The sequence below is a fragment of the Macaca mulatta genome, chromosome 10 (genome assembly GCF_049350105.2).
Source record: "Macaca mulatta isolate MMU2019108-1 chromosome 10, T2T-MMU8v2.0, whole genome shotgun sequence".
NCBI lineage: Eukaryota > Metazoa > Chordata > Mammalia > Primates > Cercopithecidae > Macaca > Macaca mulatta.
This window is the reverse complement of record NC_133415.1, coordinates 28,329,888-28,357,742: the sequence shown is the minus strand read 5'-3', so window position 1 is coordinate 28,357,742 and position 27,855 is coordinate 28,329,888. Positions and strand designations below refer to the sequence as shown.

The window sequence follows — 27,855 nt, the reverse complement described above, 5'->3', positions numbered from 1 at the left end:
AGTAGGAGCTTGCAGTGAGCTGAGATCCGGCCACTGCACTCCAGCCTGGGCGACAGAGCGAGACTCCGTCTCAAAAAAAAAAAAAAAAAAAAAAAGTTTCATCCTGGCAAAAAGCCATTTAATTTGGTTTTGGGAATGGGAATAGAAAAGGATCAACTCTCCAGGCTGAAGAAGGTATGCTAGGAAACAGATCCTCTTTCTTAGATCTAACAGTTAGAGGAGAGAAGGACGTGAATTACAGCTTTGGCCTGCTTGGCGGTGGGACAGGCAGGCAGAGGGAAAGCAGGCAGCCTCCAGCCCCCTACCCCGCTACCCCTGGCCCTGGCATCCACCGGGCCCTCCCACACCCCGGGGAGGTGTGTGTGGCCTACAGTGATCTCAGTAGCTCCTGAGATTAGGTTATAAAAGACACCGAGGCTTCCTCTGTGTTCTCTCGGTGGAGTCAATGGCTCTGGGGAGAACCAGTCACCACGACACAGAGACACTCAGTTGTTTATAGAAAGGCCCATGGGAGGAGCCGAGGCCTCTGGCCAATAACCAGTGAGGACCTGAGGCTGCCAACACCCCAAGGGAGCTCAGATGCACTGATGATACCTTGACTGCAACCACGTGCGAGACCCTGAGCCAACTCCACCCCACTAAGCCATTGTAAATTCCTGACCGTCAAAAATTACAAGATGAGAGTATGAGACGGGTACAAGGCAAGACAGCCCGAGACAGAGGGACAGGAACTGGGTCTTCATGGGAGTGAGTCAGCTACCGACACTGACCAACTGATTATGGCACTGGGCTCCCATCACCCCCACACCTTGAAATCACCATCACCAGGCGGGGCATGGTGGTTCACACCTGTAATCCCAGCACTTTGAGAGGCTGAGGCGAGTGGATCTCCTGAGCCCAGGAGTTTAAGATCAGCTTGGGCAACATGGTGAAACCCCATCTCTACAAAAAATACAAAAATTAGCCAGGTGTAGTGGCCTGTGCTTGTAGTCTCAGCTACCTGGGAGGCTGAGGTGGGAGGATCACCTGAGCCCAGGGCGGTTGAGGCTGCAGTGAGCCATGATCGCACTGCTGCACTCCAGCCTGGGCAACAGAGTGAGACCCTGTTTCAAAACAAACAGGCTGGGCGTGGTGGCTCATTCCTGTAACCCCAGCATGGGAGGCCGAGGCAGGTGGATCACCTGAGGTCAGGAGTTCGAGACCAGCCTGGCCAACATGGGGAAACCTCTGTCTCCACTAAAAATATAAAAAAAACCCAAAACCCATGCCAGGTCTCTGCTTAATACCAAGCACCATTCCAAATCCTGCAGTGCCATTATCTTCATCTTATCCATTTTATGCAGGAAATTGAGGCAGAAAGAAGAAAAGGGATGGCCAAGGTCACATGGTGGTAGAACCACTACAGTTCTCTTTTTTGAGATGGAGTCTTGCTCTGTTGCCCGGGCTGGAGTGCAGTAGCGTGAGGTCGGCTCACTGCAACCTCCACCTCCCAGCTTCAAGCAATTCTGCTTCAGCCTCCCGAGTAGGTGGGATTACAGGCACCCACCGCCACACCCAGCTAATTTTTGTATTTTGGGTAGAGATGGGGTTTCACCATGTTGGCCAGGATGGTTTCCATCTCTTGACCTCATGACCCACCCACCTCGGCCTCCCACAGTGCTGGGATTACAGGTGTGAGCCAACACGCCCAGCTAGCACTAGTTCTTTTACTGCTTTTTGTCCTGAAGCCCTCACAGCCTCCTCTGGGAACAAATGGCCACAGGTTCCGACCCAAAGGGAAGTAATTCTTTGTCTCACAGGGCCACAGCCAGTGCAACCGAGGCTCACTGGGCTAGAGGATGCCTACAGGTTCACAATCCTCAAAGCAGTGTGGATGGCATCAGGTGAAAACATCAGCACCTGCTGCTTGAGCCACCATGGGAAAGAGCTGAGAAGGACTTCTCAACTCAACCTCCACTCAGGCCCACAGTCTGTGGGAGCTCTCAGGCCTGCCTTCTGCTGGGTACTTCTGCAGAGTCGCTGCCTCATTGTTCAGATGGGCGGGAAATTCAGCTGGGAAGACAGGTGGGCCTCCGGGGGTGACACAGGCTATGGGCCAGTGCCGGGTCTGGGGCAAGGAAACAGGCTGGGTCCCTGAGGCAGGGAGGGAGAAGCAGGCGAGGGCCTGAAAGGGAGGGTTGCAGAAACTGGTCCATCGCTGGATGTCCCCAGGGGCGCAGGGAACCCTCTGACCAGGCTGGTCTCTCCTGGGGCCCCACCAGCTGCGGAGATGAATTAGTTAGGGAACATCCCTGTCCTATTATAGGGTCTTCAGAGCCTGGCCACGTGGTCATAGAGTCCTGGGAACCATCAGCGAAGGGCCCCCTGCCCTGGGTGGCAGGTGGAACCTAGCCCAGGACTGAGGTGAACCCAGTCTGGCAGAATTGCAGCTGCCAGAGTTGCTGGTGTCAGGACCAGCAAGGGGGATGGCGCCTTGTCTACTCCCCTCTCACTCACTGGCTGTAGCAGTGCTGCCTCTACATCCCCTCCCCCCAGGAAGGATCTGTGGCCTAGTTGTCTGCTCTGCATTTGCCCTGCAGGCTGCCATTCCAATGGATCCTGGGTTTTAGAAGGAACAGGAGCTTTCATTGACGAGGTCAGCAAAGCCCTCTACTGCCTGCACCTTTGTCCTCTCTGTTTTCCTTCACAAGCCCCCTGACCTGCCCCTGCCCTCATCCTGGCTGGCTTCTGTCTTGCCCATGAGGCGAGATGGGGTTTGAGCAGATCTGCTGGCCCTGCACCCAGTAGGGCCTGATACCCAGGAACTGTTTACAGGTATCTGAGGCCAGATACCAGTGGCCTTGCAGCATGCTGAAGGTCAGGACCCCTTCCAGTGCCCCGAGGGAGGCCTGGTGTGGGCTAGTATCCCTTTTTCCTACCTGACCAAGCCATCCTTCCTACTTACTGTAAGCCTTTGTGGGGAGGAAACCACGACAGCAGCAAACACGTCCGTGATGGTGTTTGCTTCCTCCCTCCTCACCACCCCCTTTCACAGACAGGGAGACTGAGGCACCCAGGTTAGGTTCAGAATGGTAGATGTAGGATGTGCTGACCAGGGCCACAGAGGCTGCCAGTGACTGGTGAGTGGACCCGTAGCCATCTGCCCTGCCACCCCATGGGATCGACTGGGCAGGTGGGCACTGCTTGCCTCCCTTACCCACATTCACACTCTCCATGCAGGGGGGCCTTGATGGTGGCAGTGGCGTGGGCCCAGCTCTGGACTGGGATGGGACTCACCTGGGCCCAGAGAGGCCATGCTGGGCGTAGCTTCATGCCTGTGTGGCCGGGGAGGCCCAGGGTCCTTGGACGGGTCCAGGGTGGAAGCTGATGCTGAGGGAGGGCAGGTGATAACAGTTGTGGCAGCAGCTAGTGCAGGGCGAGGCTTGGTGTGAGCATCACTGGGCCGCTGGGCAGAGTCAGCTGGCACAGGGTCAGGGGCTGTGGGTGCCACTGTCACAGGAAAGAAGTTCTCTCGGCTGTCTTTCGGGTGCTTTGGAGTGGTGGGGGTATCCCCCGAGGCCTGTGAGGACAAATGAGAGGTGAGAAAGGCTGGCAAGGCAGCCCTGAGCCCACGACTGCTCTGCCCACCAGCCCACCAGTGCTGTCCCACAGGATACCCTGTGTGCCTGGGGCTGCCAGCACTGCCCATATGACACCACTGAGCCCCCACAATGCTGCCAACAAGGTCCATCAGAGAGGCACCCCATCAGGATCCTGCTGATGCTAGGACACAGCTGGGGACCCAGAACCCCTCCCTGGGAGGATGTTCAGGCCATACTGGTGGGGACTCAGTGGAAGGACCTCCAGCTGGCCTTGCCCTCACATCATAGGGTGCCAGTCTGGAAGGAGTATGTCCAGTAGGACCCTAGGCACGGGAGCAACTCCCAACCCAGGGAATGCAGGAACAGGTGGTTAGTCTTGGAGGGTGACTTCCTAAGGGCCACTCATTGGAGAGTCCTGAGGGAGCTAGTAGGATGCTGCAAGAGTTTCCTTCCTGGGCCTGATACCACAGCCCACTGTGACCTACTGCCACGGCACCCAGTGCTGCCCCCAGCTTGGCCTCTCCCTTGCAGCCTGGCCTTGGCAGCTGCTTCCACCATGGGCCTTCGATTTCCAGGTGAGCCAGGCCCTAGGGGCCTCCAAGTCTTCAACCACACAGTTCCCTCTTCCACGAGGCCCTTTTGGGGCTCTTTTCACAGGGCTACTTTTGCTCCCACTCCCAGCCAGCCCTTCTGGGACAGGTGTGAAGGCTCCAGTGCCCTGATAGCATGTCTTGAGGTGATGTGAGGTAGCCCTGAGGCAGCCTCTCACAGCTGAGCAGAGGGGCTGGGCCCATCCTTCAGCCCTCCCCAGCACCAGGCCAACTGTACTGTGGGAGCTGGCCCACATGGGGCTGGCTGGCAGCACCCCCACCCCCTCGAGTGTGGGAGAGTCACACGCCTGCAGGTGGATACCTCAGTGCATGGGGGCGGGCAGTCTGCTACCACCGATGATCCCGTCTCTTCTGACATTGGTTTTGTTAAAATGCCCTGTTCCCCAATTCCATATGGTTCAGGACGGGCCCCTGTGGACTCTGCTACATACTGGGTGTCTGGGATGTGCCCCAGGCCAGTGCTCTGGGGCCCAGCCTTGTCCTGTGGGAGGGCGGGGCAGGAGAACAGACCTGTCTCTCTGGCCCTGAGGGCCTGCGGCGGTGCCAGTGGTGTTGTAGCAGCCTAGTTGGCAGCGTGAGCAGACACGCTGGAGAAAGGTGAGTGCAGTGTCCCTGTCCTCGCTCAGGAGCGGGCCTCAGCCGTGGGCACTGAGCCTCTAATTATTTCAGAGCGCCCTCCAGGCGGGTTCAGGGCTGCCATGGCAACCAGGACATGCCGTGAGCAAAATGGACACTCCCTGAGGGGTGGGAGCTGTGGGCTCTGATGGCAGGAAATGGGCCTCCAAAATTGGGCTTGAGGGAGGAGAGGACCAGAGGATGGCAGCCAGCCCCCACAGTGCCATCTTCTCTGGGACCAGGGTAAGAATCCTGGGTAGGAAATGCAATGAGAGGGCCCATGGCAGATACCAAGGCACCCCCACCGCACCACCAGGGTCTGGGAAGCAGGCAGGTAGGTCTGAGGGTCATTAGGGCCTCCTCCCCACCACTCTCCTCCACACCCTGGGAGGGGACTGCTGGGGCCTGGCCTGGCGTCGCCCAGCAGCAGGTAACCTGAAAGGTAAGGACCTGGGTCCCCTTGCTCTGGCCACCCCCATAACCCAGGCTGTATCTTCCAAGGTCTCTGACGGAAACTTCTGCCCACCCAGCCCTCAGGGGCCCTGATATGCATGTCCTTGGCAAAATGGGGTCTGGCCCTGCCCTGACTCCTGCCAGCTCAGCACCCCTTTCTTCTCACACTATGGTGTGGGGTTGTGGGGGGGTTTCCTGTGTGGATCTATTTTTTAAGGACATCAAAAGCAGAAACAGCTCTCCTGTCTCCTGAGTGGTCACCACTCACATGTCCACCTGCTTCACCTGGGCCAGTGGAGGAGGCACGGCACCCTGGTGGACCTGGGCCTGGGCCCAGCACTGGGGCCCAGGCAGCTGTGCTATGCACTCTGCCCAGCTGGACAATGAAATGGTGGGGACTGCTGGGGTTTGGGGCACTCCCTGCCAAGGACTCTGGCCCTTAGCTGGGGACCAGGCCCACCTACTCCCCACAGCATGCCCTGTCTGGCCCACAGCCTGCTTGGTCAAAGCTGAACCTCCCAGGCTTCCGCTGACGTAACAGCCCAGGCAGGTGGTGGGGGCCTGAGGCCCCATTCCACTGAGAGGAAGCCTGTCTGGACCCAAAAGGCAGCTACCAACCCTCTGCTAGGGGACCTGGAACAAAGGGACCTGGGGTGATGCTACCCGGGGCATCGGGCCACCCCTGGGGACAAGAGGCTGCACCTACTCAAATGGCATGCCACCAAACCTCTGGCTTGGAGGCTTATGTTTTAGACAGAGCACACCTGCTCTCTCTGCCTGCCATGTCTGCCCCTCCCTGCCTCATCCTCTCACTGAGATCTGATCCCATCCCTCCCACTTCTTCGGTCGTGGAGACCCCACCCCAACTCATAGCCAGACCCTGCCCACTGGCTTCAAGCTGGACTTCTCCCATGGAGACTTCTCTCCTCCAGACCCAGCACCTTACCTGCTCCTGCTCAAGCCCTTTCCAGCCTCATCACTTCTCAAAAATAGCCCTGGCCCCTGGGTTCCCATATCCATCAGGCCCCCATCCTCACTGCCCTGGCATTGCTGACCAGCTGGCCCCTGGGAACACTCTCCTTCCTGGCTACTTCCCTGTCCTGCCCAAGTCTCTTCTCTGTGCCTGTGACCTGGCCAAGGTCCTTGGCCCTGCCTGTGTCCTCTTCTGGCCTCTGATGGCTTCAGGGGCACTTACCCCAGGTCTCTGGCCTGGACTGCCCCTCCAGGTGGGGGCCCCTGACCTTCCTGACCACTTGGCCTCTCTCTCTTAAAAGAGTCTCAGACTCAACACAAACCCAATCTCAACCCTGGCTTGGGGTCCTCCCAGGAGGGGCCTCCCCCACTCCCTACTCTCTGCCATATCTTGGACCCTGCCCCAGCCCTGGCCTGGCCCCTGAACCAACCCCTTCTTCCCCACTTAGGAGCGTGGCTGCCTTGCTTTCTCCCTGCTTAATAAACTCCAGGACTCCTGCCTACCCTCTCTTAGGACACCTTGCTCCCTACATGCCCTCCCCTCATGGAGGGGGGGGTCCCTGTGTAGGCTGCATCTCCACCTTTACCCAGCCACCTGGCTCCTAACCAGCCTGGCTCTAACATTGTTTCTTCTACTACTGTCCCAGAAGGAATGACCTTCCCAGGTGAGGTCAGCTGGCTAGGGGTCATCCTCCTTGATAGAGAAAAGGTGGCTGAGGTGAGGAGACCCCTCGGCATGTCTGAACTGGGGTCTAGGCCCTGTCAAGTTCCCGCCCACCATGGCCATGGGCTGGAGGCTCAGCTGACCCCTGCTCATCTCCCCTTGGCCCAAGCTGACCACCACAATAACAGTCCCAAAAGTGGAACTATTTCTCAGCCTGCATCCTAGGGCCTTGACATGGAGCAGGCTCCGCAAGATGAGGCTGGCACAGGCTAAATTGGGCTTACCTGTCTCTGGGCGGCAGCCCCAAGATGGACCTGGCAGAACTTCACAGCCTGCTCCAGCGCAGCCTCCTCATCCACCTTAACAGCGAGATGCCGGAGGTCAGGGGGCCCAGGCCATTGTGGTGAGCCTCCCCCAGCCCTGTCTGTGTATGTAGCACGGACCAGCCTAGGTAGGGGGCATGCCCTGTGGCTCGGGTGCCCCCCACCACCCCAGACTCCACTGAAGAGCCAGTTGTCCCCACTGCTGTCCACACCCGGACCCCTACCTCCCAGCTCTTCATGGGTAGCAGGGGCAGGTGCCCATCCATCTTCCAGGTGGGGGTGCCTGTTCAGGTGCCACAGCACCAGGTACTGGTGCCAGGACTAGACCCAGCCGTTCCTCTGAGCCCATCTGGCTATACCAAGCTCATTTCTATGGCTGAGTTACTTACATCCTCACAAGCTGAAGCTGGCAGGCAGACTCAGGGCTCCAACCAAGCCTTCAAATTCAGCTGAGGCTCAGCTGCTAGGGGATGAGGGGAGTCTTCTGAGCTAAAACCTGCCCCGTAAGTGGGCAGGATAGAGGGCCATGATTAGAGTGGGAGAGGCCTTTTAGAATCCCAGGCCTGATGGAGATCGCCCCATGCTGTGTCAAGTGTGTCTGGAGATTCAGTGCCCAAGGTCCATATGATATGGGGCAGTTGGGGCTGGGGTGCATTGCAAACTGACATGATTAGAGGGAATACTGTATGTCAGGGATGGTCATCCCATCTGAGCCAGTCACTAAAGTTTTGGAGATTCTTCCTATGGGAATAATTTTAAACGGAGAAAAAGGAAAGTGCTTGATATATTAAAATAAAATGTTTTAAAAAAGAAGGCAAAATGAGAAGGGGATCTCTGGTCACTGCAGCCATCTTTAGATGACAGCCACAGAAGTCTTGAAGGAAATGCCCTAAGATGCGCCCAGAGGCCCGTAACAGCGGTGGGAGCAGCGGTCCAGACTCCCTGCGCTGGTTGTGATAAGGTTTCTGAGATAGGCTCTCACTTCCTTCCAGGCTGAATATCAACTTTTTAAAGCTCATTGCAGAATGTAAACAGTGGGGAATGGGGTGGGAAGAACACCTAAAACCCAGCTCAAGGGCAGGCCCGGGAGACCCTCCTTGAGAATAGAAAGGCAAGAGTGGGGATGCTACCAGCACACAAGTGCCCCCAGGCCTCTGCCCGCCGCCCACCTGCTTGATGAGCATGTAGGTCTCCGACATGATCCTCTCCACACGGCCAAGGTCGTAGGCCACACCCTTCTGGCCCTGCTGCCACACACGGTAGGCATCCAGTAGAAGTGTCTTGCCTGACTCCGTGTCCTCCAGGAGCTTCCTCTTGCGGCTGAGCCGGGGGAGCGGCTCCTCGGGGTGGCCCCCTGCCCTGGTCCCTATGGTGGTGGCAGGGGCGGGGGCTGGCTGGGCTGGGGTGAGCGGGGTGGGCTGCTGCCGGGCACTGATGCTCAGTTCCTCCAGGGACAGCTCAGTGGGCCGGCTTTCGGGGCCCCGGTCCCTTGGGGGACGACCTGGCAGCAGGGGTGGTGTCCGCTCCAAGTCTGAGTGGCGAATAGTGGCCTCACTCGTGTCCATGGGTTCAGTGGGCCCTGCCCGGGGGGTCTCCTTGTCCTTCCACTCCCCGCTTTGGTCTGCACTGTCTCCTGCATCCATGGCCACAGGCCGGTGGTTGAGGAGGCCCACTTTGCCCCCTGGCTCGGGCCCTGGCCCTGAGCCATCAGCCAGAGGGGGCTTCTTTGGCTGAGGGAGGCCCTCCTGGCCATCCTCAGGACTGGCCTTGTGTGAGACATCGGTGGTCATCCTGGCTCCGGGGAGGCCACAGACCTTGGGCCCTGGGCGTTCTGACCCCTACAAAGAAACCAAAGGTAAGATGTTGTGCCGTTGGTGTCTCCACTGCAATGAATCACCTCTGGGGGCTGGTAAGCCCAACCTGGGCCTCTCCCACCTGACATCTGTCTGGCTCTGGACATCCGCCAGCTGGCCAGGGCTGTGTCTCAATTATCAGAGAAGGATACTGGGCACAGAGACCTGCCTGAGAAAGGCCTTCCCTCCTCTGCACCTCTGGCTGCCCTACCACACTCTTCCAGGTAGCAAGGGGCTGACGGGACTCTGGAGGTGGCACTGCTCCTGAATAACAGGCCTGGATTGAGTTGGGGCAGCAATGCCCAGCTCTCCTTTGACTCCATGATGTGACCTCTGAGCAGCTCTGGGCATTTTATGGGATGGGACCTGCCCAGGTCCACCAAGCGTGTTTGCTGCAGAGTCAAGTCTTCCTGGCCCCTAAAGCATGAGGCCTGGGCTTGGGGGCTGGCAAGGATTCCTCCCCAACAGGCTCAGGCTGATCCCCTGCGCCAAGCCACAGCCAGCCCTACCAGGCATAAGCTCTGGAGGCAGTCCTGGTTCAACTCCCAACAGCCCCACCCGCTAGGCTGGCTGCTTAACCTCCCTGGCCTCCTTCAGGTGCTAAGCTGTGAGAAGGAGGCGCTGCTACATCTGCCTCGAGGCTGAAAAGGCATGAAGCACACACAGTGTTCTCACAGGCCTTGGTCATCCTGCCAGGAAGAGGTCTTAGGACCCCGCCCTGGGTGGTGCACGCCCTTGGGGAGCTCAGTTTCGTGGAGTCACTACGGCGCTCACTAATCACCAAGTGCATCCATGCCTCACTGAATTCATGTGCACTCATTACCACAGCTGACCTTCCCTGCCTAGGCAAAGGCGGGATGGACACTACCCCACAGATGGGGACCCTTGGGCACATCCTGCCTCGGGGTGTGCAAATGGTGGGATCGGGCCCACCGCCTGAGAAGGGCTTGGAAGCGTGTTCATGGGCCGTGAAGGAGAGGGGGACACAGGTGGCATACCTCTGCGAGCTCGCTCAGTGTGTCTTCCAGCACCTTCACAGTGAGGATGAAGGCCCGCTGCGCCAGGACCTGGCGGTCAGCATCTCGAAGATACTTCCTGTGGTCATACAGGGGTAGTCAGAGAGGACGGGAGGGCATCTGACACCACACAGCACTGCTGGATGGTGGTCACTGCTCATCCCTGCCTTGAGGATGCCTGTTGGTTCCTCAGTGTCCCAACTAACCACCTGTTGGGGATGCTCCCCTAGAAGCTTCCCCTGAGCTCCCTCTATCCACAGAGCCAGTAGGCCTCTGACCTGGCTCCAGCCTGTTGCCCTTGGGCCCTCTGTAGTGAGCCCACCCTGTGTGCTGTGCTCAGTGACAGCTGGGGAGGGCCTATAGCTGCTCCCTCAGGTCTGGCTCCAGGGTGTCCCAGGCCCCAGCTGGAGGCCCCTGAACTCCTGGCACATTGCCTGGCAAGTGGTAGGTGAGTGAGACAGCCAGAGGGTGAGACAATACAGGCATGGGAGGAGGCCCAGCCCAGCCAACAGCGTGAGGCCTCCAGGCCAGGCCCATCTACATCTGAGCTGCATCTCTTCCAGGATGCCCCCAACATCCCCCATAAATGGCAGCTGTAACAGATGGCTCTGTTGTCTGTCCTGCCCTCTCTGGCAGAGAGCTCCCTGTTTACCACTGAGGCCTAGGCACCCCTATTGCTCACCCCACTGTTACTGGCCTTTGTCTGGGGAACCACAGCTATCTTCTGAACATCTGTTTTCCCTACAACCTGACAGCACCCCGAGAGCCCTGAGTTGGGGGAAGCAGGAGGAAAGGAAAGGCTGGGTAGTCGAGTCTCAACGTGCAACCAGGATCAGTGGGGACAGCCTGTGTCTGCCCCAGGGTGCCTGGGGACGGGAAGTGTTGCTTAGGTTCCAGACACTGGGACAGAGAGGCCCCCAAGGAGAATGAAGAGCTGGTCCAGGCTCCCAGCCAGTGGTCCTCACAGCTGGGCCAGAGCGTGGAGAAGCTGCCTGGGGTGGGTGTGCCCCTGACCCACACAGCACGCCAGGCTGTGTCCAGGGTGGCTGCACTCACTTGCCCTGGTCTGGGGTTCGCTGAAGCATGGAGGACACCTTCAGCAGGGTGCTGTGGTCCCGCAGCTGGGCCAGCACCTTGAGCAGCAGCACGATGGAGCGGTTCATGTGCCAGGCAAAGCTGCCCGGCCGGTCAATCTCGTCCACGGGGATCCGCCAGATGCCCTGTGGGGTGGACGGCACAGGTGTGTGAGGCGGGTGGTTGCCCCAAGGGGCGGTTCCCCACAAAGGGGCACCCTGTCTGGTGTCTCCACAGTGCCAAAGGAGACACTGTCCAGCCAGGGGCTTCTTGGACCCCTCTCACTGTCCCAAGGAGGACAGAAGTGCATCCCCACCCCCTTCCTCCTCATGGGTGGCAGCAAATGATCGACAGACCCACTGCTCTGCAGCCTCCTCTTTTGTATGGCTGCATCGCATATGTTTGCTGGACCTCTCCCCTACGGGACGCACTCAGGTGGAGCCTGTTCAAACATATGGACAGACAGTGAGAGGCCCAGTGTGTACACCTCCCTGCACAGGAGCTTAACCAGCCACCAGACCACTTGTTAGAGGTGGAAATGCTGAGTCAAAGCGGGCTGCAGGGAAGCTCTGGCAAGGCTCCTCCCTCACCCACTCCCTCCAGCAGTGCCCAGAGAATCATCTGCAGCTCCTGGGATGCCTGGGGTCCCCCTCCCTCTTCCCACTTCTTGCCATCCTGCCCCACTCCTCTGTGAAAGCTTAACCAGGACAAAGTTGACTTTGGGGAGCCCCCCGCATCATCTCCCTTGGCCCTTGCTCTACCTGCTGTGGCACTGGGCATCCCCTACCTATCACTAGCTCCAGGGTCTGGTTCGCTGCTGTGTCCTAGTGACCAGCATAGCATCTGACACCTACTCGGGGTCCAGGCAGGGTATAGGGAAAGTGCAGATGATGGAAGGAGTGATGAGGAAACAGGCATTAAGGAGGCCTATCTCTGGGGTGACACCTCAGGGGCCTGGAATAAGTAAACTGGCTCCCAGATGGGTCCCTGCAGCCAACATGCTGAAGGAACTGCTGCCCATAATGGACCAAGGTTATGAGTGATACCGCTTTCTCCCTGGCATGGGGCCTGGCCCACATTATGCTGCAGTACAGGATTCTGGGGACCTGGGCCCCCAGCTACAGGGACTCTGCAGGATGTCTAGTTGGTGCCCCTGGGGCCTGGCCCACATCATGCTGCAGTACAGGATTCTGGGGACCTGGGCCCCCAGCTACAGGGACTCTGCAGGATGTCTAGTTGGTGCCCCTCTCAGGGCCCTGTCCCTGTGGGTCCTTGCTGATTGTCCACAGTATCTGTACACATGTGTGGGCCCACCCTGCTCTAGCAGCCCTGGAAGGGAAGCCAGGGCACTGCCAGCCCTGAGCTGTTAAAGGCCTGAAAGGAGCTTAAAACTCGCAGCCTTGAGCCCCTGTGGCCTCGACACTGGCTCCTGTTGTGACATGGAGGGTCCAACCCGCAGGCTGGGGGACTGTGTGGAGGCTGGCAGCCACCTTCTACCTCCGGGCAGTGCCTGAAAAGGACAAAAACAGGGTACTGAGGCTATCCACACCCAGGGCAGCAAACATCAACGCTGCATCTTCCTACCATGCAGACGTGGATCCTGAAGCAGCTTATGAAAAGACACCTGCTTTCCAACAGACAGGGTCTGTCTACAGTAGGCGCCAGAGCGGGCAGACACTGTCTCCTGGGTCTCCATTTGCTGCAGCAGTATGTCCCGCTGAAGACGCTCCCATCCCTGCACCTCCCAGGGCACCCAGACACCAACAGACACACCCGTGAGGACGGGTCTAGTTTGCATCACACACGCCAGCACAGTTTGGATCCCCATCTCCCTTCCGTTTCCTTTCGTAACATAACACCACTGATTTCAGAAAGGATGGAAGACCAAACAAATCAGGCAGTGAGTCCATGGAAAACCAGAGGGAACTACAGACGCCACCACTCGCTTGGCCACCCCCACGCTATCGTGATTCTCAAAACTTCCCCAGTCAGCCCTAAGAGGCTTGAAAGGCAGCATTTTACATTTGCATGTGCTCTGGTTTCATTTTGGCATCTTGCTTGGCCTTTTTCTGGTAACAGTGCGCTGAAGGGCACGTTTCCCGGGCAGGGTCAGGCCAGCTAGTGTGCCCTAGTTCATCTCTTCACCGTATCTTCACTCACATGCCCCAGTATGGGGGCTCCTATCTTTATCTACTTTGCACTGGGCACTATTCCCAGAAGCCCCTTCTGTTGTGGGCTTGTCCTTTCCCTGCCCCCAGGATTGGCCCCCTTGCCTGCTCAGCCAGGCCTGAGACCCACCCACCAGCCATGGGAATTCAGCCAGGATCCCAGTCAGGCTTCCCCTCCTAATGACAGCCTTTAGGAATAACCTCTCTTCTCTGTGGCCTGGGGCGGTATGCAGATGGACATACATCCCAAAGGGTGGGGGGACTTCCTGTGGCCATGAGGCTGGCCTCCAGAGAAAGCTGGTCTGAAGAGTGAAGGCAGAGTCACGAGCTGGCAGGGTGGGAGCAAGCCAACTGGCTTTCTGCCTACACCAGGTGGAGCTGGGCTTCTGTGTTTGCAGCAAGAGACCCAATGAGAAGGATGATACCGGCAGCCCCAGAATGACCTGGCCATGGCGGTTCCCCACAGAGCGGCAGTAGCCACAGCAGCCCTCTCCCTCCACTGTCCCTCTAACACCGGGCCTGTGGAGGGCTATGAAGCTCCTAGAGAACCAGGATGCTGAGGATCTCCTGGAGTAGGACAGGTGCAAGGGACGGCCCCTGCTTCACCTGGTTTTCCTCACCATGGCCCACACAGGAGGAAGGGGGATGGCCAGGTTCCAACTGCAACAGCAGAAGCCCCACTGCATTCAGCCCAGGGGGCACATGTTCAGGCCTCAGGGATGGTGTGGAGAATGTGCTAGGGGTGAGCTCGGGTAAAGCTAAGCCAGGGCCAGAAAAGAAGGGCATGGGCAGCAGTGACCAGGAGCTCTGGCTGAGGGCAGGTGGAGGGAGCCAGCACCAGGCCAACACCCCCATGGCATCTGAGGGAAAGGCAGAGGCAGGATCACAGATGTGCAGGGGCCACGAGTAGCAGCTGAGAGAAGCTGGGGTGCCACGAGGAGGGTCTCCTCTGGCCCTCTCCTAGTTCTCCCTCAGCCCTGGGTCCCAATGCTCTGGCTGTACCCCTTGCCTCGCCTCTCCCAGCTCTACAGGCACACATGCTGTCTTCAGATTTGCCTCACTTGATTCCCGGGCCCTGGTGTCACCAGGGCTGGGTTCCATGGTGGCCAGAGTGGCTGGGATAATCCTTGCTTAGAGAGTTGAAGGCAGCTGGGGGTGCACACCAGTAGCCTCCGAGGACTTAAAGACATTGAGATGGTGCTGAGGCTTCCCCTCCGTGCCAAGCATCTCATTCCAAGCATCTCAGTCAATGCCCCAACCCTTCAGAATGGCTCTGGGCTCCTCACTGGCAGATGAGGTCACAGAGACAGATTTTAACAATCTGAATAATTTATGGAGCCCCAGACTCTAAGCTGAGTGCCTGATACAAGTTACCAAACCCTGCCTACAGCCTTAAGACTTGGTTGTCTTCCCACTGCTCTTGAGGAAACAGAGCTTCAAACGCTGAGTCCCATGGTAGGGTGAGCCTAGGGGTCCACAGAGGGAAGGCATGACTGCTATGATTTGGGAACCCATGAAGACTTTCCCAGTGGAATTGAGAGCTGGTTAAGTGGAGGTGGTGGGATGCTGCCGGGCCAGCCTGTGCTCTTGCCCTGTTATTTTATGAGGGGGCTGGGAAGCAGGGTGAAGTGCCTGGGGGCAGAAGGGCTGTGCAATCTTGGCAGGTGGCACCACTTAGAGGTGACAAGTGTCCCTGAAGGTATAGAACACTGCTATTCCCAGCCAACAGGCCAAGGCCATGCCCAGGCCTATGGCGCATGGCTCATGCTGTCTCCAGCACACTGTGGTCTCGGGGGAGCTTACTCCTGGAGGGCATGGGCTCTCTTTTCTGCCAGACACAGCCTTTCACTCAGCCAGGGCCAACCCTGAGCTTGACAGCCTGAGGCCGCAGATTCAAACACAGTTCTGGTTCTCATAGTAAACCCCACTGCTGGCTGCTGGGTCACTGCTTGGGCCATTTTTAGTGGCACAGCCCAAGGCTGTTCTGAGGCTCCCTAAGCTGAGGGTTCCCAGCTCTGTCACCTTTGCGGACCCCAACTTTCAGTCATGACTCCTTCTAGAGCTTCCTCCACTTCAAGGGCACAGGCAAAGGTTCTTCAGGAAAACAAGTGCCCCTGGAAATTCCAAGGCAAGAAAGAAGGGTGAGGAAGAGGAGCAGGCCAGTCAGAACAGTACTCAGACCCAAGGCATGAGCTTGTCACAGAGTGGACGAGGGTCAGGTGTGGGCTGAGTAGGGACATAGAGATTCATCCTACATCTACATTGGGAAGGACAGCCTAAGTATGTAATCAATTCACCCCTCATTTTCCAGAGAGGGAAACTGAGTTCAGGTGACCTGCCAAGGCTGCCCAGTGACGCAAAGTGGGACCAGGACTCAGGGGCCAGACTCGCCCACCTCAAGTCTCTTCCTACACCCCTGCTTAACAGTCAGAGGAACAAGAAATTGGCAGCCTCCCTGTTTTACAGATGTAGAAATGGAAGCATGGAGAATGCAGTGATGCCAGTTCACCTCGGTTTTGAAAAGGTGCCTCTTAAGACTTGGAAAAGTCCATTGCACAGGCAGGCTGCCACTGGAATGCCTGCCTGTGGACAGGGTGGCTGGCAGGTGGCCAGTGTCTTCCACCAGCACCATGGGTGCCTCAGAGTGTCATAATTAAGTCCCTTGGGCAATGTTGCAAGAAATGGCCTCTAAGCAAGCTCTCTGTTGGCCTTTTCCAGCTGTCCCCTGCTGCCACACCCACAGGATTCAGATGCAACCCCCTGTCCCATTCTGTCATTCCCAGGGCCATGCCCAGTTGGGATGCCAGGTGAGGCTCAAGCAAGAGGGCAGACGAGGGAGGAAGCATACTTGGGAGTATCCAGAATGGCTGTGAAGGAGCTGCCTGGGCGCTGCACAGAGGTGCCGAGGAGGGAACAGGCCGTGAGGTACCAGCAGCCATCTGGGAGACCCAGGGCACCTGGCCTGACAAGGGAGCAGGCAGGCAGCTGGGCAGGTGGTCATCTGCTTCACACAGCAGTCTCTTTCCTCTCCAGCTCACCCAGGTGGTCCAATCCAAACTAGCCTGAGTCTGCTAGGGGCCTTCTTGGGCTTGGCCCGGCCTGGTTAGGCACTGCCTGCAGGGTTGCCCCTAGCATCTAACGTCAGCAGCCAGTTTCAAGGGCTTGAGTCTTGGATGGGAACAGCTGCCCTGCCACAGTCCCCTGGACTCTGGGCTCCCCAGGGTGGAGCGGATGGGTGGGGCAAGCAGGAGGGCTGCATCTCTCTGGCTCACACCTGTACCTCAAGGCCTTTGAGCAGAGCCTGGCCTCCTGGGAGGCTCAAGACCTGTGAGCCAAGATGAAATCTCAGAGAACTCCTGAAGCCCCTGGGGAGAAGAGAAGCCCACAGACAGAGAGAGTCAGGACAGACAGACAGGGACACGGGCCCTTGAGTCCTGCCTGCAGACTGCCCAGAAAAGTAGCATTTCAGGTAAAAACCACAAATCCTGGCCTCCACATCCCTCTGCCCTTGGTGTAGCCCTAAGGTGACTCTGATTCCCAAGAGGGCAAGGAAAGTGTCTTGTCCTCCCTCATGTTCCTAGTGCCACATCCAGGCTAGTTAGCCCTGAGTATGCATTGGAGAGTTTATGCCAGAGATAAATCCCCTTCAAGAACGCTGGGGAAGCCCAACTTCCCAGTGATCCAGGGTGAGGGGAAAGGAGAGAGGTTGAAACAAGAAGTAATGGGCTAGGAGAGCAAGGGATGTGGGGGGCTTTTGAAGAAAGCCAGAAAAAAATCAGGATGCAGCTGGTGCCAGAGAAGAAGCGTCTGCCAAGCAGATGAGGAAATGGGCAGCCGAGTCAGGGGTCATAGTAGTGACTCCCTCAGAGTCTTACCCCATCACCCACAGCGTCCTGAGCAGAAAGTGTATCATTTTAATCCTGACTTTTAACTCAGCAAATACAGTACATGTATTTTCCTGCATCACCAAAAACATTATTCAAAATGACCACAGAGCACTTCACTGCACAGTCAAGTGGGCTACTGGTGAACATCTGGCTCTGAGACTTAAGGATTCTGATGAAGAATGCGGGCTGAACATCCTTCTCCACAAAGCTTTTCTCCCACTCTTCGAGATAGATCACCCAGAGGGGACCAAGAGAGTGGGCAGGCAGCAGCAGGCTGGTCTCCAGGAAGCAGGGCCTGGGTACCTGAGCTGACACAGTGGGTGAGTGTCCTGTCTTCCTGGGCCCTCCTAGCCCCAAGCCAGCCCTGTATGCCTATGGTAAGACGGGTGGGCAAAGCTTCCTAGAGGAGCTCAGCTCTGCCAGCTCTGTTCACAGAAAACACAGCACTGTGAGCAACCAAGGGAGAGCCCGTTCCCCTGGTGGAGGGATTCCTCCAGCATCCCCCGTGGCACGGGTGTCGTGGTGACTCAGTGCTCCAAACAGGCGAGGGCGGGGAGCCTGTTGGCATCCCATTCCCAAGAGCAGTGGGCACAGGGTGTAGGAGCAGACTGCATTGAGCTGAGGGCCAGCTGCTGAGTGGGTGGCTGCAGCTAGAGAGCGATGGAGCCTCTCAGCAGAGAGGGCTGCTGGGAGAGGAGATTAGGGGCCTCCCCGCCCCCCAGAAAAGCATAAAAACTTCCTCCTGGTTCCAGCCTATTCTTAAGCACCTCAAGCAGAGCCAGGAAGGGGATTGAATCTGGCCCTGAGGTCAGGAGCAGCTGTGGGGAAAATACCAAAATCCTCCACAATCCTGGGGAGACCCCTGTCACCCACAAACCCACACAAGTCACCAAAATGGCAAAACAGCTTGGAGGAAAAGGAGGGGATGGCGTGGGGTGTGTAGGGCAAACTTCATCTCCTGGGGCCAACCCTCTTCACAGGCTGCCTGCCCAGCTCCTTTAACACATGATTTCACTTACACCTTGCTGGGGGAGAGATTTGTTCCAGGGCAGCCAGCCAGCAGGGAGCCAAGACTACAGTTCAACTAAGCCTGCCATGCTCTTTGCACTCTACCAGGCTTGTCCCCAAGGAAGACCAGCATCACAGACAGAGTCAGGCCGGCTGGGCTGCACCCCTCCGAGCCCTGGCCCAGATTGCTCCTTCTGGAGCCTCCCTACTCAAGAGTCCCGAAGCCTTTAGAGGCAGGACTGTTTCCAGACCAGCAGCTCCCTATCTTCCTGATGCCCTGAGGAGCTGAGGGCCTGGCCCCTCCCGCAGTCCTGTTCCTCCCCTAAGGTTGGGAGGAAAGGGGCCCCAGAAGCAAGCCAGGTCGAACACCCCTAGGGACAGGAAGTTCCTGCAGCTTCTACCACAAACCTATGAGGGCGGGCCTCTCTGGCCGCAGGGTTGTACACAGGCCACCAGGGGCGCCCTGACCTCCACCCACTCCTACCCCCACCCCCAACAACGCGGTCCTGGCTCTCCAGGCGGGGCTACTGAGGGCAAGGGATTCCCCGCGCCATCCACAGGTAATGAGTTCTCTCTGCAGGCAGGGGCTGGGAAAGCCTGCAATTTGCCTGCAGCTGGCGCCCGCTCGTTTCCAGCCTCTCCTGCCAAATAAGACATCGAGCGCTAGGTCCCCAGAACTGCCGGGCTGTTCCTCCCCTCCCCCTCCTGGGAAAAGCAGAAACGACAAACAACCAAGTGCATGGGGAGAGCCCCGCCGCCAACTCTGGTGTGGGCTCTATGTGCCGTACGCCGCCCACCCCCCACCGTCCCATGCAACCCTTTCCCCCAACCCCACTCCTCCTCCCACTCCGCTGTGGGGCAAGGTCCTAGCCCAGCGCACATAACGGGCCGGTGCTTATAAAGCGCTGGAACCATCTTCCTGTCCCCGCACAGCAGTTATTTATAGCTAGGGAAGCACCAAGCCCGGACACGCTGCCCACCCGGCCGGGCGGCCAGCTCACCATCCCCAAGAGCGGCACGGCGCAGCTCCTCGTCGGCGCCTTCCGCCGCAAAGTTGCTCTGGCGGGTGGCTTTCGCTTTCGCGCAGCGCACGCCCCCACGAGCCAGCTCCCAGCCCCGGGCTTGGTACGGCTGGATGCGCTGGCGCGTGTGCGGGCTTCACTAGCGCCTGCCGCCCCCGCGCGCCGCCGCCCAAGCCGGCCTGGCCGCCCACCTGACGCTGAACCAGGCGCCAGCCCGGCCTGGGCATGGGGGCGCAGCACCCCGCCGCGGCCGATTTCCTCCGCGGGGGCGCCGGGGAAACCACAGCCCACGGGCTTCCTGCTGCGCCAGGCGCGCCCAGGCGCAGGGCGGCCGCCAGAGCCCACCAGGGGAAGATAGAGCAAAATCGCAGCAAAGTGGAGACCCAGGCGGGCAGCGGAGGCGAGGCGGTCGCGCAGCTCCCCCAGCCCCGGCCCCAGTCCCGGCCCCCGCCCCCGCCAAGTTCCTACCCGCTGGCTCAGCCGTGGCATCTGTGCAGTGGAGCTAGGGCGGGCGCCGGGCCATGGCCGCGGAGGCTCGTTCGCTCTCTCGCTCGCGGCGGGCCGGGGCGGGGCAGGCGCGGCCGGACGGGGCGCCGGCACTCGCCTGGAAGCGGGCCCAGGAGCGCAACTGACTTTTGCCGGCCAATCCTCTCCGGTTCCCTGGCCTGGCCGCTGGTGGCAGGCAGTGGACCACTGCGGGGCAAAGTGGGTGCAGCCCTCACTGCAGGAAGCTGTGGGGCCCCAGAGAGCATGGTGTAGGGGTGGCCAGGAGTACGGCAGGCCGGGATGGCAGTGGCCAACTTTGTGTGAGGGTTATCCCCCCTCTGAAGGCGGTGCTTATGTGAATGGCGCCCCCTGGAGTTGTGTCAGTCATGCCCTGTGGCAGGCAGAGGTGTAGGTGTGTGGGGGAAACGACTGGCCACAGCCGAGCTGTCCTTGCTGTTACAGTTGGGCAGGGGGGCTGCAGTGAAGATCACTGGAGGAAGGTCCTCAGGGCGGATGGCAAAAAACAGATGCCACGGCGAATGGGCTTTATAGCTGGAAGGGGCCTCATTTTCCAGCTGGGCTCTGAGGCCCAAAGAGAAAGCGCTGGGTTTGAGGGGTAGGGTTGGGAGTGGTAGGGCTGGGCGGAAGCCAGGCAGCTCTCAGGACACCCCTTCCCTCAGCAACAGTACCCCATCCTGAGGACATGAGCACCTTTCCAGAGCTCAGGGAGGGTTGCTCTCCTGCCTGGAAACCGTACTGTACCCTGCTACAGATGAGGAACAGGCTCAGAAGGGGAGGGCCTCACCCACAGCGTGCGGCCATGCCCCCCGGCACTCACAGCTCCAGTGTGCACACAGCATCTTCCTGATTTCCCATGAAGGTAGGCTGCACTGGGACAGTCTACCAACTCCCGGCTGCTCCTCCCGCTCCAGCTGAGGGGAGGCCGAGGAAAGGCAGGGATAGGCCAGCCTGCAGGGGCTAGATAAGAGAGATGCTGTCCCAAGCCCTGGCTTACCTACCCCCAACCCTTTGCCCCCATGAGCTTCTCTCTTATCACATAGCGCCGTTCCTCCCCCCACAGACACCGAGGGCCCTCAGACCCACTGGGACCCTATCCTGGTGACACCTGTCCTAGTGACATCTCCTCTCTGAGCTGGCTGGTTTCCACCTGGCCTACCCCTGGGCTGGCTCCTGGAGCCAGCATTCCGAGGCTTACTCTGTGCACCTTCCAGGTACCCCTAGTCCAAATCTGCCCCAAGTCCAACCTGCCCCTTCAGCCTGGCTAATGTCACACTCTCTGCCCTCCTTCCCTCCCTCCAGGGGGAACTCAAGAGGCAGTGCCTCAGCATCCCCTGGAGGGATCCTGCTCCCTGCCAGGCACTGGACTTGCTGCTGGGGACATAGAAGAAGCAGGCTGGGGTGCCTAGAGATCATTCACTTGCAGGGGAGTCACAATGAACACAAGCTAAGGCTGTGCAAGGACAAGGGGCTCCTCACCATGGTCAGGGTCTTAAGCAAGGAGTTCTAAATCTGCATGTTGCTCAAGCCACAACAGCACCTTGCCATCTACATTCATGTAGTCATTTAACAGACACACATAGGGACAGGTTCAGAAAGGCTGGACACTGGTGCAGTCACACAGCAATAAGGCCACTATGGCTGGGACCTGTCCCCAAGGCCCGACTGGCTCCAGAACTAGTTGGGCCACTCTTCCCAGTTGTCCATAGGGCTGGAGCAGACATGAGGACCAAAGCGATACTCACACTTTGCACAGCTCATGACCTTACTTCATACCTTATCTACTTCCTGTAAGATCAAGTTGGACCAAAGGAAGCTGAGAACATCTGCTCATCACACCCAGGCCAGGAAGAAACTGTGTGTTGTCTGTGTTGAGTGTGTGGCTCTCTGGAAACTAGTCCCCTGCATCCCAGAGGCCTCCAGGTCCATCATGGGCAGCACCTAGCTCTCCCCAGCACGCATGCCTTCCCACACAGAGTAGGGTGGAGAGGTGCCCTCTCAGACACATCGCAATGGAAGGGATACGCAGGCACCACTCCACCTACCAGCACAGATGAATACACTGAGGCTCAGAGTGGGCTGGGTGCTTGGGGTCCCAGTGCCTGGCTATCACAGCAGGAGGGAGTCCTGTGGTGGAAGAGGGGAGCTCAGGGCTTTTGTGCTAAGCCTCTGCCGAGTAAAGCCTCTGAGGAGACTTCCCTGGGAGAATGTTGCTCCCAGCTGGGCTCCGAGGCCCTGTGGGTTCCAGCCTCCTTGGTCCCACTCCCAGCACTACACAATGCTCTGTACTCTGTGCCTTTATCTGTGCCAGCCCTCTCCAACGCCCCATCAGATGGATACTGCCATGTCTGTCAGGTAAAAACACTCAGGCCCTGAGCATGGAGGTTCCTCACCAAGCTGAGCCTTACCCTGCCCCCCCAAACCCCCAGGAAGTGCTTGTATGCATACCAAGAGGTCCCTGGAGCATCATGTGATAGTGCTATGACAGTCAGAGGCTGGCGAGCCTGCCTGCCCTGATCCTTGAGGATTCTTTGTGCTCAAAGAACTGTGCTTACTGGTATTGTCAGCACCCTATGCAGGAAAACCCTGTGGGTCCTAATTACCCACAAAGCACCTGGATGTCTAGGACACAAGCCTCTGACCACTGCCCCAGAGAGAGAACTGCTTACCCACCTCAGGACCACCCTTGAAGGTCTATGAAGTTGCAACTCTCTGCCAACCTAAGGAGCCCAGGAGACCAGGCCACCCCAGCCATGCTCACCCATAGGCCAGCAGGAGCCTGCTTAAGTGGTCACACGCTCCTTGGAAATATATGCTTGGTCTTTGGCTCACGTGGCTGATCCAGGTAAGCACCTTCACACCCCCACCCCGGTGGTAGTGGGCTTCTGGTCCTGCATATCCAAGGCCCAGATCCCAGAGTTAGGCTGCTGCCAAAAGTGCTATCGGTTGAGCTGCCAAGGAGACCTCACAGCCCCAGTGGCACCCTATAGCCATCCCTTCCAAGGCCTGAGTGGGTACAGACCTGTAGATTTCTCCTGGCTCCTATTTTTTCTCCGCTCTGTCGCCCAGGCTGGAGTGTAGTGGTGCGACCTTGGCTAACTGCAACCTCTGTCTCCTGGGTTCGAGCAATTCTGCTGCCTCAGTCGTCCAAGTAGCTGGGATTACAGGCACATGCCACCATGTCCAGCTAATTTTTGTATTTTTAGTAGAGATGGGGTCTCACCATGTTAGCCAGGCTGGTCTCAAACTCCTAATCTCAAATGATCCACCTGCCTCAGCCTCCCAAACTGCTGGGATTACAGGCATGAGCCACCGTGCCTGGCCCTGGCTCCTTTCTTGCTGTGGCAAGAATATTCCTCAGCGTTAACAGTCCCAGTTCTCAGTCTGGGAGCTTTGAAGCTTCCAGTTGGTTTGGAGGCACAAGGCCTTGCTGCTGCTTACCTGCCTCCCTGCTGTGGGACACTGGCTCTGTGTGACCTGTGTCTGGCAATTTTTCTACCTAGAAAAATTGTGTGACAGCAGAGACTGCTGAGTCTTACAGTTCCAAGTCAGCCAGTTTCCTCTCCTTTTCCCAACAGCCGAGACAGAGTGAAGTGCGTTTCTCCTCCCTAGACCCACAGACCCCCAAAAACCATGCTGTCCAGATGCCCACAGCCCCACTTGATTCTTACAGGCTAGAGCTTCTGCTACTCAGAAATTGTCCAGCCTGTGCTGAACTTTAGATGTCACTGAGTCCAACTGCTCTGTGTGAGCCACGAGTGAGGATGCAGAGATGAGGAAGACAGAAATGACCTTCCTAGGTCAGCCACAGCAGGGATCGACTCAAGGATCCCCGTCCCTCAGTCTGGGGATGCCTCCATCTCAGTGGACAGCTGTGCGTGGATCATGTGCACATCCACGGGGACGGCACTTGCGGCACCTGGTGTGCACAGGGCTGTTGTTGCTACCAGTGCCCTACTGAAGGGGAAAAGATGCCCCAAGATGGCTTTCCCCACAGTCCCCCATCACCAGGAGGCAGAACTGGGATCTCAGTCACCAATGCCAGGGCTCTTGTGGATGGGCAGTGACCCAGCCACAGCCTGGGGACTGAGTGGAGGAAGGATGGGCCACTGGAGGATGGCAAGGATGGCAGGGGCCTAGGACAGACAGGAGAATGAGGAGGGCAAGGGGTGGGTAGGCAGTGCATGCAAAGGGGGTGCATGTGGCAGTGGGTACCGTATCTGGGTAAGGACCCAGTCTGTGGAGAGGGAGGGGTTGCAGGGGACCTGGGGAACAGGTTGGGCAAACAAGATTGGCCAGCAGGATCCAAGGTCTCTTGGTGTAAGCTAAGGCCTGAAGTGTGATCTGATGGAATCAAGAGCCTCCCTGAGGCAATAGGATGCTTACACTGGGCCCCTCTGAGCCCCACCCCCACCTTGCTGCCCAGGCTTCTAGAATAGCCCACTCTTTGGAAGACTGCTGAGCTGCTTCTGTTTCATCTCAGGAGGGGAGCCCGGATCTTAGAAAAGCCACAGCTGACATTCATATGGAAAAAAGTAGGGCAGTCGATCCATCTGCTGACCCCTGGTCCCTAAAAAATGGCCTTTGTGGGCTTGCGGGGATCTGGCTCCTCTGGCTAGGCGGCAAGGTAGGGAAGGTCATGGGGAAGCAATCGGGGCAGGGAGCATTCCCTGGGACCAAACTGTGGTTTCAGACCATGAATGGTGGCAGTGGCCATGGTCTGTGCCAGGTGTCCTCCCTGGATGGCCTGCACAGGATCTTTGTGCAGGGAGGGGGCCAAGCTGAACAGGTAGCGGGAACAGGTACTCTGGTGGCATGGGTTGGCCTGACCACGAGCCAGAGGTGAGGTCCTAGGCAGAGCTGGTACCTCCAAGGGCGTTCAGGTTCCCAAGCAGGCTCACATCCCACTACCTCTTACTGCCTCATGACAGCTCTAGGGAGAAATCCTTCAATCCCCTGTGTTGCCTCAGAAAGGGAACAAACTTGCCCAGGCTTGCCCTACAGAGTAGGGCTCAGTCCCAAATCTACAGAGCCACCCCCAAACCAGACGAACAGATTTGAGATGTGACCAGAAAGACTTGATCCAAGCATAGTACTCCTCCATTATGGCACCAAGGCCTCCCTCCCCTTATGTGAGGGAATGGGACAGGAGTCCATCTGCCAGGAATAGGGTCACTGGTTCGGACCAGCTCCCACACTGACAAGATGCTCCCACTGGAGAATAGCAGAATTTAGCTTAGGTCTAACTCCAAACCCAGCACTCTTCCACCAGCAGAGCCAGACGTGCCTCTGATTATCTGTGGCCAAAACATACTCTCTCAGACATCAGGGTGTGGGGTCTTCTCAATCCCACCTCAGCACTCTTGGTCTCTCTAGCCCCCTGTCCCTGTCCTAGGCCTGCACTCTAAGCGATGCAGTCCACTGCTCTCAGAGGTCCCTCCAGCAGCCACAGCACTTGGGCCTCAACACCCCGAGGTGGTTTCACTGCCTAAGGCAGAGTCGGCCTGCTGATGGTGGTGGCAGGCAGCCCTTCAGGACTGGCCTAGTCTGCCCTCCCCACTGCTGCCTCCCTCCACCCCATGAGGGACCCTCACGCTGCAAACTGCCTCTCTTGGTTTTCCCTCCTGGAATGCCTTCTCCTGAGTCTGTTTGACAATCTGGCCAACTGCAAGGTCGGGCCTCCAGGAGAGCTCCCAAGCACACTTGCTAAGGACTGGCAGCCACCTCTTTCGTGTACCTCCAGCGCCCTGAGACTCAAACAGTAGTACATTCAGGGCACCTGCTAAGAGCTGGAAGTGGTGCTCATAACCAGCCTCACAAAAAGTAAAGCTAAGGGTGGTGGGCTCCCAGCCAGTTGGAGCCCTCCCTCGTACCACTATTTCCCGAAGCACAGGTATCCCCTGTCTCCCAGGAGAGGAGCTCCTCATCTGTAGCCCTTGGGAGCCAGCTTTCCATGTCAAAGGCCTCCACAACACAGCCTCTTTCGGTGCCCCACACCCCTGAGGCAGGGCCAGGTTCCTTCGCCATCAGGCTCAGGCCTCATGTGCCTGCCTGGCTGGGCTGTGTGGAGTCTGGGCCTAAGCCGAGGCATAGACAGGAGTCCAAGGCTCCTCCACCCCTCCTCTGAATATAGCCAGGTAGGTTCCTCCCTGGAGATAAAGCTCAGAGCTGGACCTATGGTGGCCAGTTCCTGCTGTGTGCTCTCTCCAGCCTGGGGTTCCCAATAGCAGGCTCTGAGCAGTCTAAACAAAGGACTCAATATCCCTATGCAGCAAGGGAGTTTGGAGAACTCTATAGAGTCTGTGCCCACTGATGGGGTGTAATCCATGGGGAAGAGCCATGAGGCTCTACCTGCTCTGACCTAACTTAATTCTAGACTACTTATTCATATTTAGAGATCAGCATTTCAAAACTTGTATTTTGAATCAATCAAATTCCTGCAATTCCTTCATGTGGCCTTCTCAATTGGCCCTGATCCATCTCACCTTCTCCCCCACTGACCTCAGTGAGCCCTATCTGTAGCCTGTGTGCCTTTATCCACAGTCCTTTTCCCTATCACAAGTCCTCTGGACACAATGGCAGTGTTGTGTGCCAGACAGGCCCTCGGGGCCCATGGTAGTAACATGCTTTCCCAGAGTGCTCTCACATGACCCTCCCCATAACTCTAAGAGGTGGGTATGGTCAACCCCACTTTGCAGATAAAGAAGCTGAGTCTTGCAAACACTGACCAGCTTGCTGAAAGCCACTCAGGTCGGGAGTGGAGCCTGAGGCTGGCTAAGGTGATCCTCCTCGGACACCTGTCACAGAGGTCCGTGTGTGAGGGAGTCCTTGGTCTGCTCCTCCTGGTCCCCAGGAGCACCTGTCAGCTGCAGCCTGTCATCATGGTAACCAGGCACCGAGCTCTGCTTTTGGATTTCAATCCCAATGCAGCTCTCTCAGAAGCAACTTGGTCAAACTTTCCAAATAGGAAAAAAGTTATGTGCGGGGTTGGGGGAAGGCAGAGGGAGGAAAGAGGGAAGAGAAAGGGAAAGAGAACAAATTTCCAGACTGAAGCCACCCCAGAAAGGAAGCCTGGTCACTGAGCTAAGGGTTGACTTCTCTTGGATGGCTGCTGGTGGCAGGGCAGAGGAGAGCCCACATCCTCCGCTGGGCTCACACCCCTCCTGCTCAGGAGCCTAGGCTGCAGGGGGGTGCAGCCTGAGTGGGTGGGGCCTGGCCCTTCCTGCCTCTGCTGGAACAGCTGCCCTTTCATCTGTTTTCCATTTGGGCATGACAGAAAGGCTTCTTTTGGAAAAAGGACTGGAAAACCACTGACCTCATCCAACTGGCCCACCTTTGGAGATGGAGAAACTAAGGTAAAAGGGGCCAAGACCAGGAAGCCACAGCAGGACTAAACTCTGAGGACAGGGCAGTTTCCACCCCTGCAGCAGGCACACAGGGAAGATCAGAGGATTATGCTGGACTTAGACCAGGTGCTATGGTCTTCAGAGCCCCTCCTGCTGTCTACAAGTCCCAGCCACACCTACTGAAGCTCCTGCCACACAGGGCAACCCCAATGACATACACAGCAAAGGATGGGAGCCCTCAGGACTGCTTGTGCCCTTTAACCCTGGGGCTCAGCCAGGGAGGGCCCTTAGAGAGTTTGGGGTAGCCCCACGCTCTTGGCTGCCATGAGAATGAATCATAAGATAACCTGGTGGCCTTGCCATAAGGGCACACCTTCTACTGGAATGACTCCAACAGTGTCCATCTCTGGGCATGGGAGGTACCACCTGGGCCCCTTGCTTGGACTTCCATGGGCAGTACCCATGTGGAGTGAGCACCCACTGCTCTGTGGGCTAAGAGGACAGTATAGTGGTGGCACTGCCAAGTCTTCTCTCAAGAGGGAAACTTCTAACAGCAACTCCCTCTTCCTTTTGGCCCCAAGATGGGGTGCTTGTGGTCCCTGCCCCTGCCAGGTCCTGCAGCCTCTTGTGGCCACAGCCCTCCCTCAGCCTCTTCCTGCCTGCTCACACCCAGACTCTGCCTTTGCCCAGGCTTTCCTGAGTGTGACTGGGCCACCTGCTCAGTCTACTTTCCAAAGCCTTGCTGAAGGTCCCACACC

General features: G+C 57.9%; 1 protein-coding gene across 28 annotated transcripts in view; it reads right to left on the bottom strand.

The window, feature by feature from the left end:
* CABIN1 (calcineurin binding protein 1) overlaps positions 1–27,855 on the bottom strand; it is a 164,009-nt gene that overhangs the window by 5,357 nt on the left and 130,797 nt on the right. For 21 of the 28 annotated variants that reach the window (XM_077950308.1, XM_077950323.1, XM_077950312.1 and 18 more), the window contains 5 exons: positions 11,145–11,308; positions 10,071–10,167; positions 8,389–9,057; positions 7,181–7,255; positions 3,277–3,559 (listed from right to left, as the gene is read on the bottom strand). In XM_077950308.1, coding sequence (XP_077806434.1) covers positions 3,277–3,559; positions 7,181–7,255; positions 8,389–9,057; positions 10,071–10,167; positions 11,145–11,308 — 1,288 coding nt within the window. Of the gene's footprint in view, positions 1–127; positions 943–3,276; positions 3,560–7,180; positions 7,256–8,388; positions 9,058–10,070; positions 10,168–11,144; positions 11,309–27,855 lie in introns of those variants that run through there. The other 7 variants (XM_077950311.1, XM_077950315.1, XM_077950324.1 and 4 more) reach the window with 2 other exon arrangements.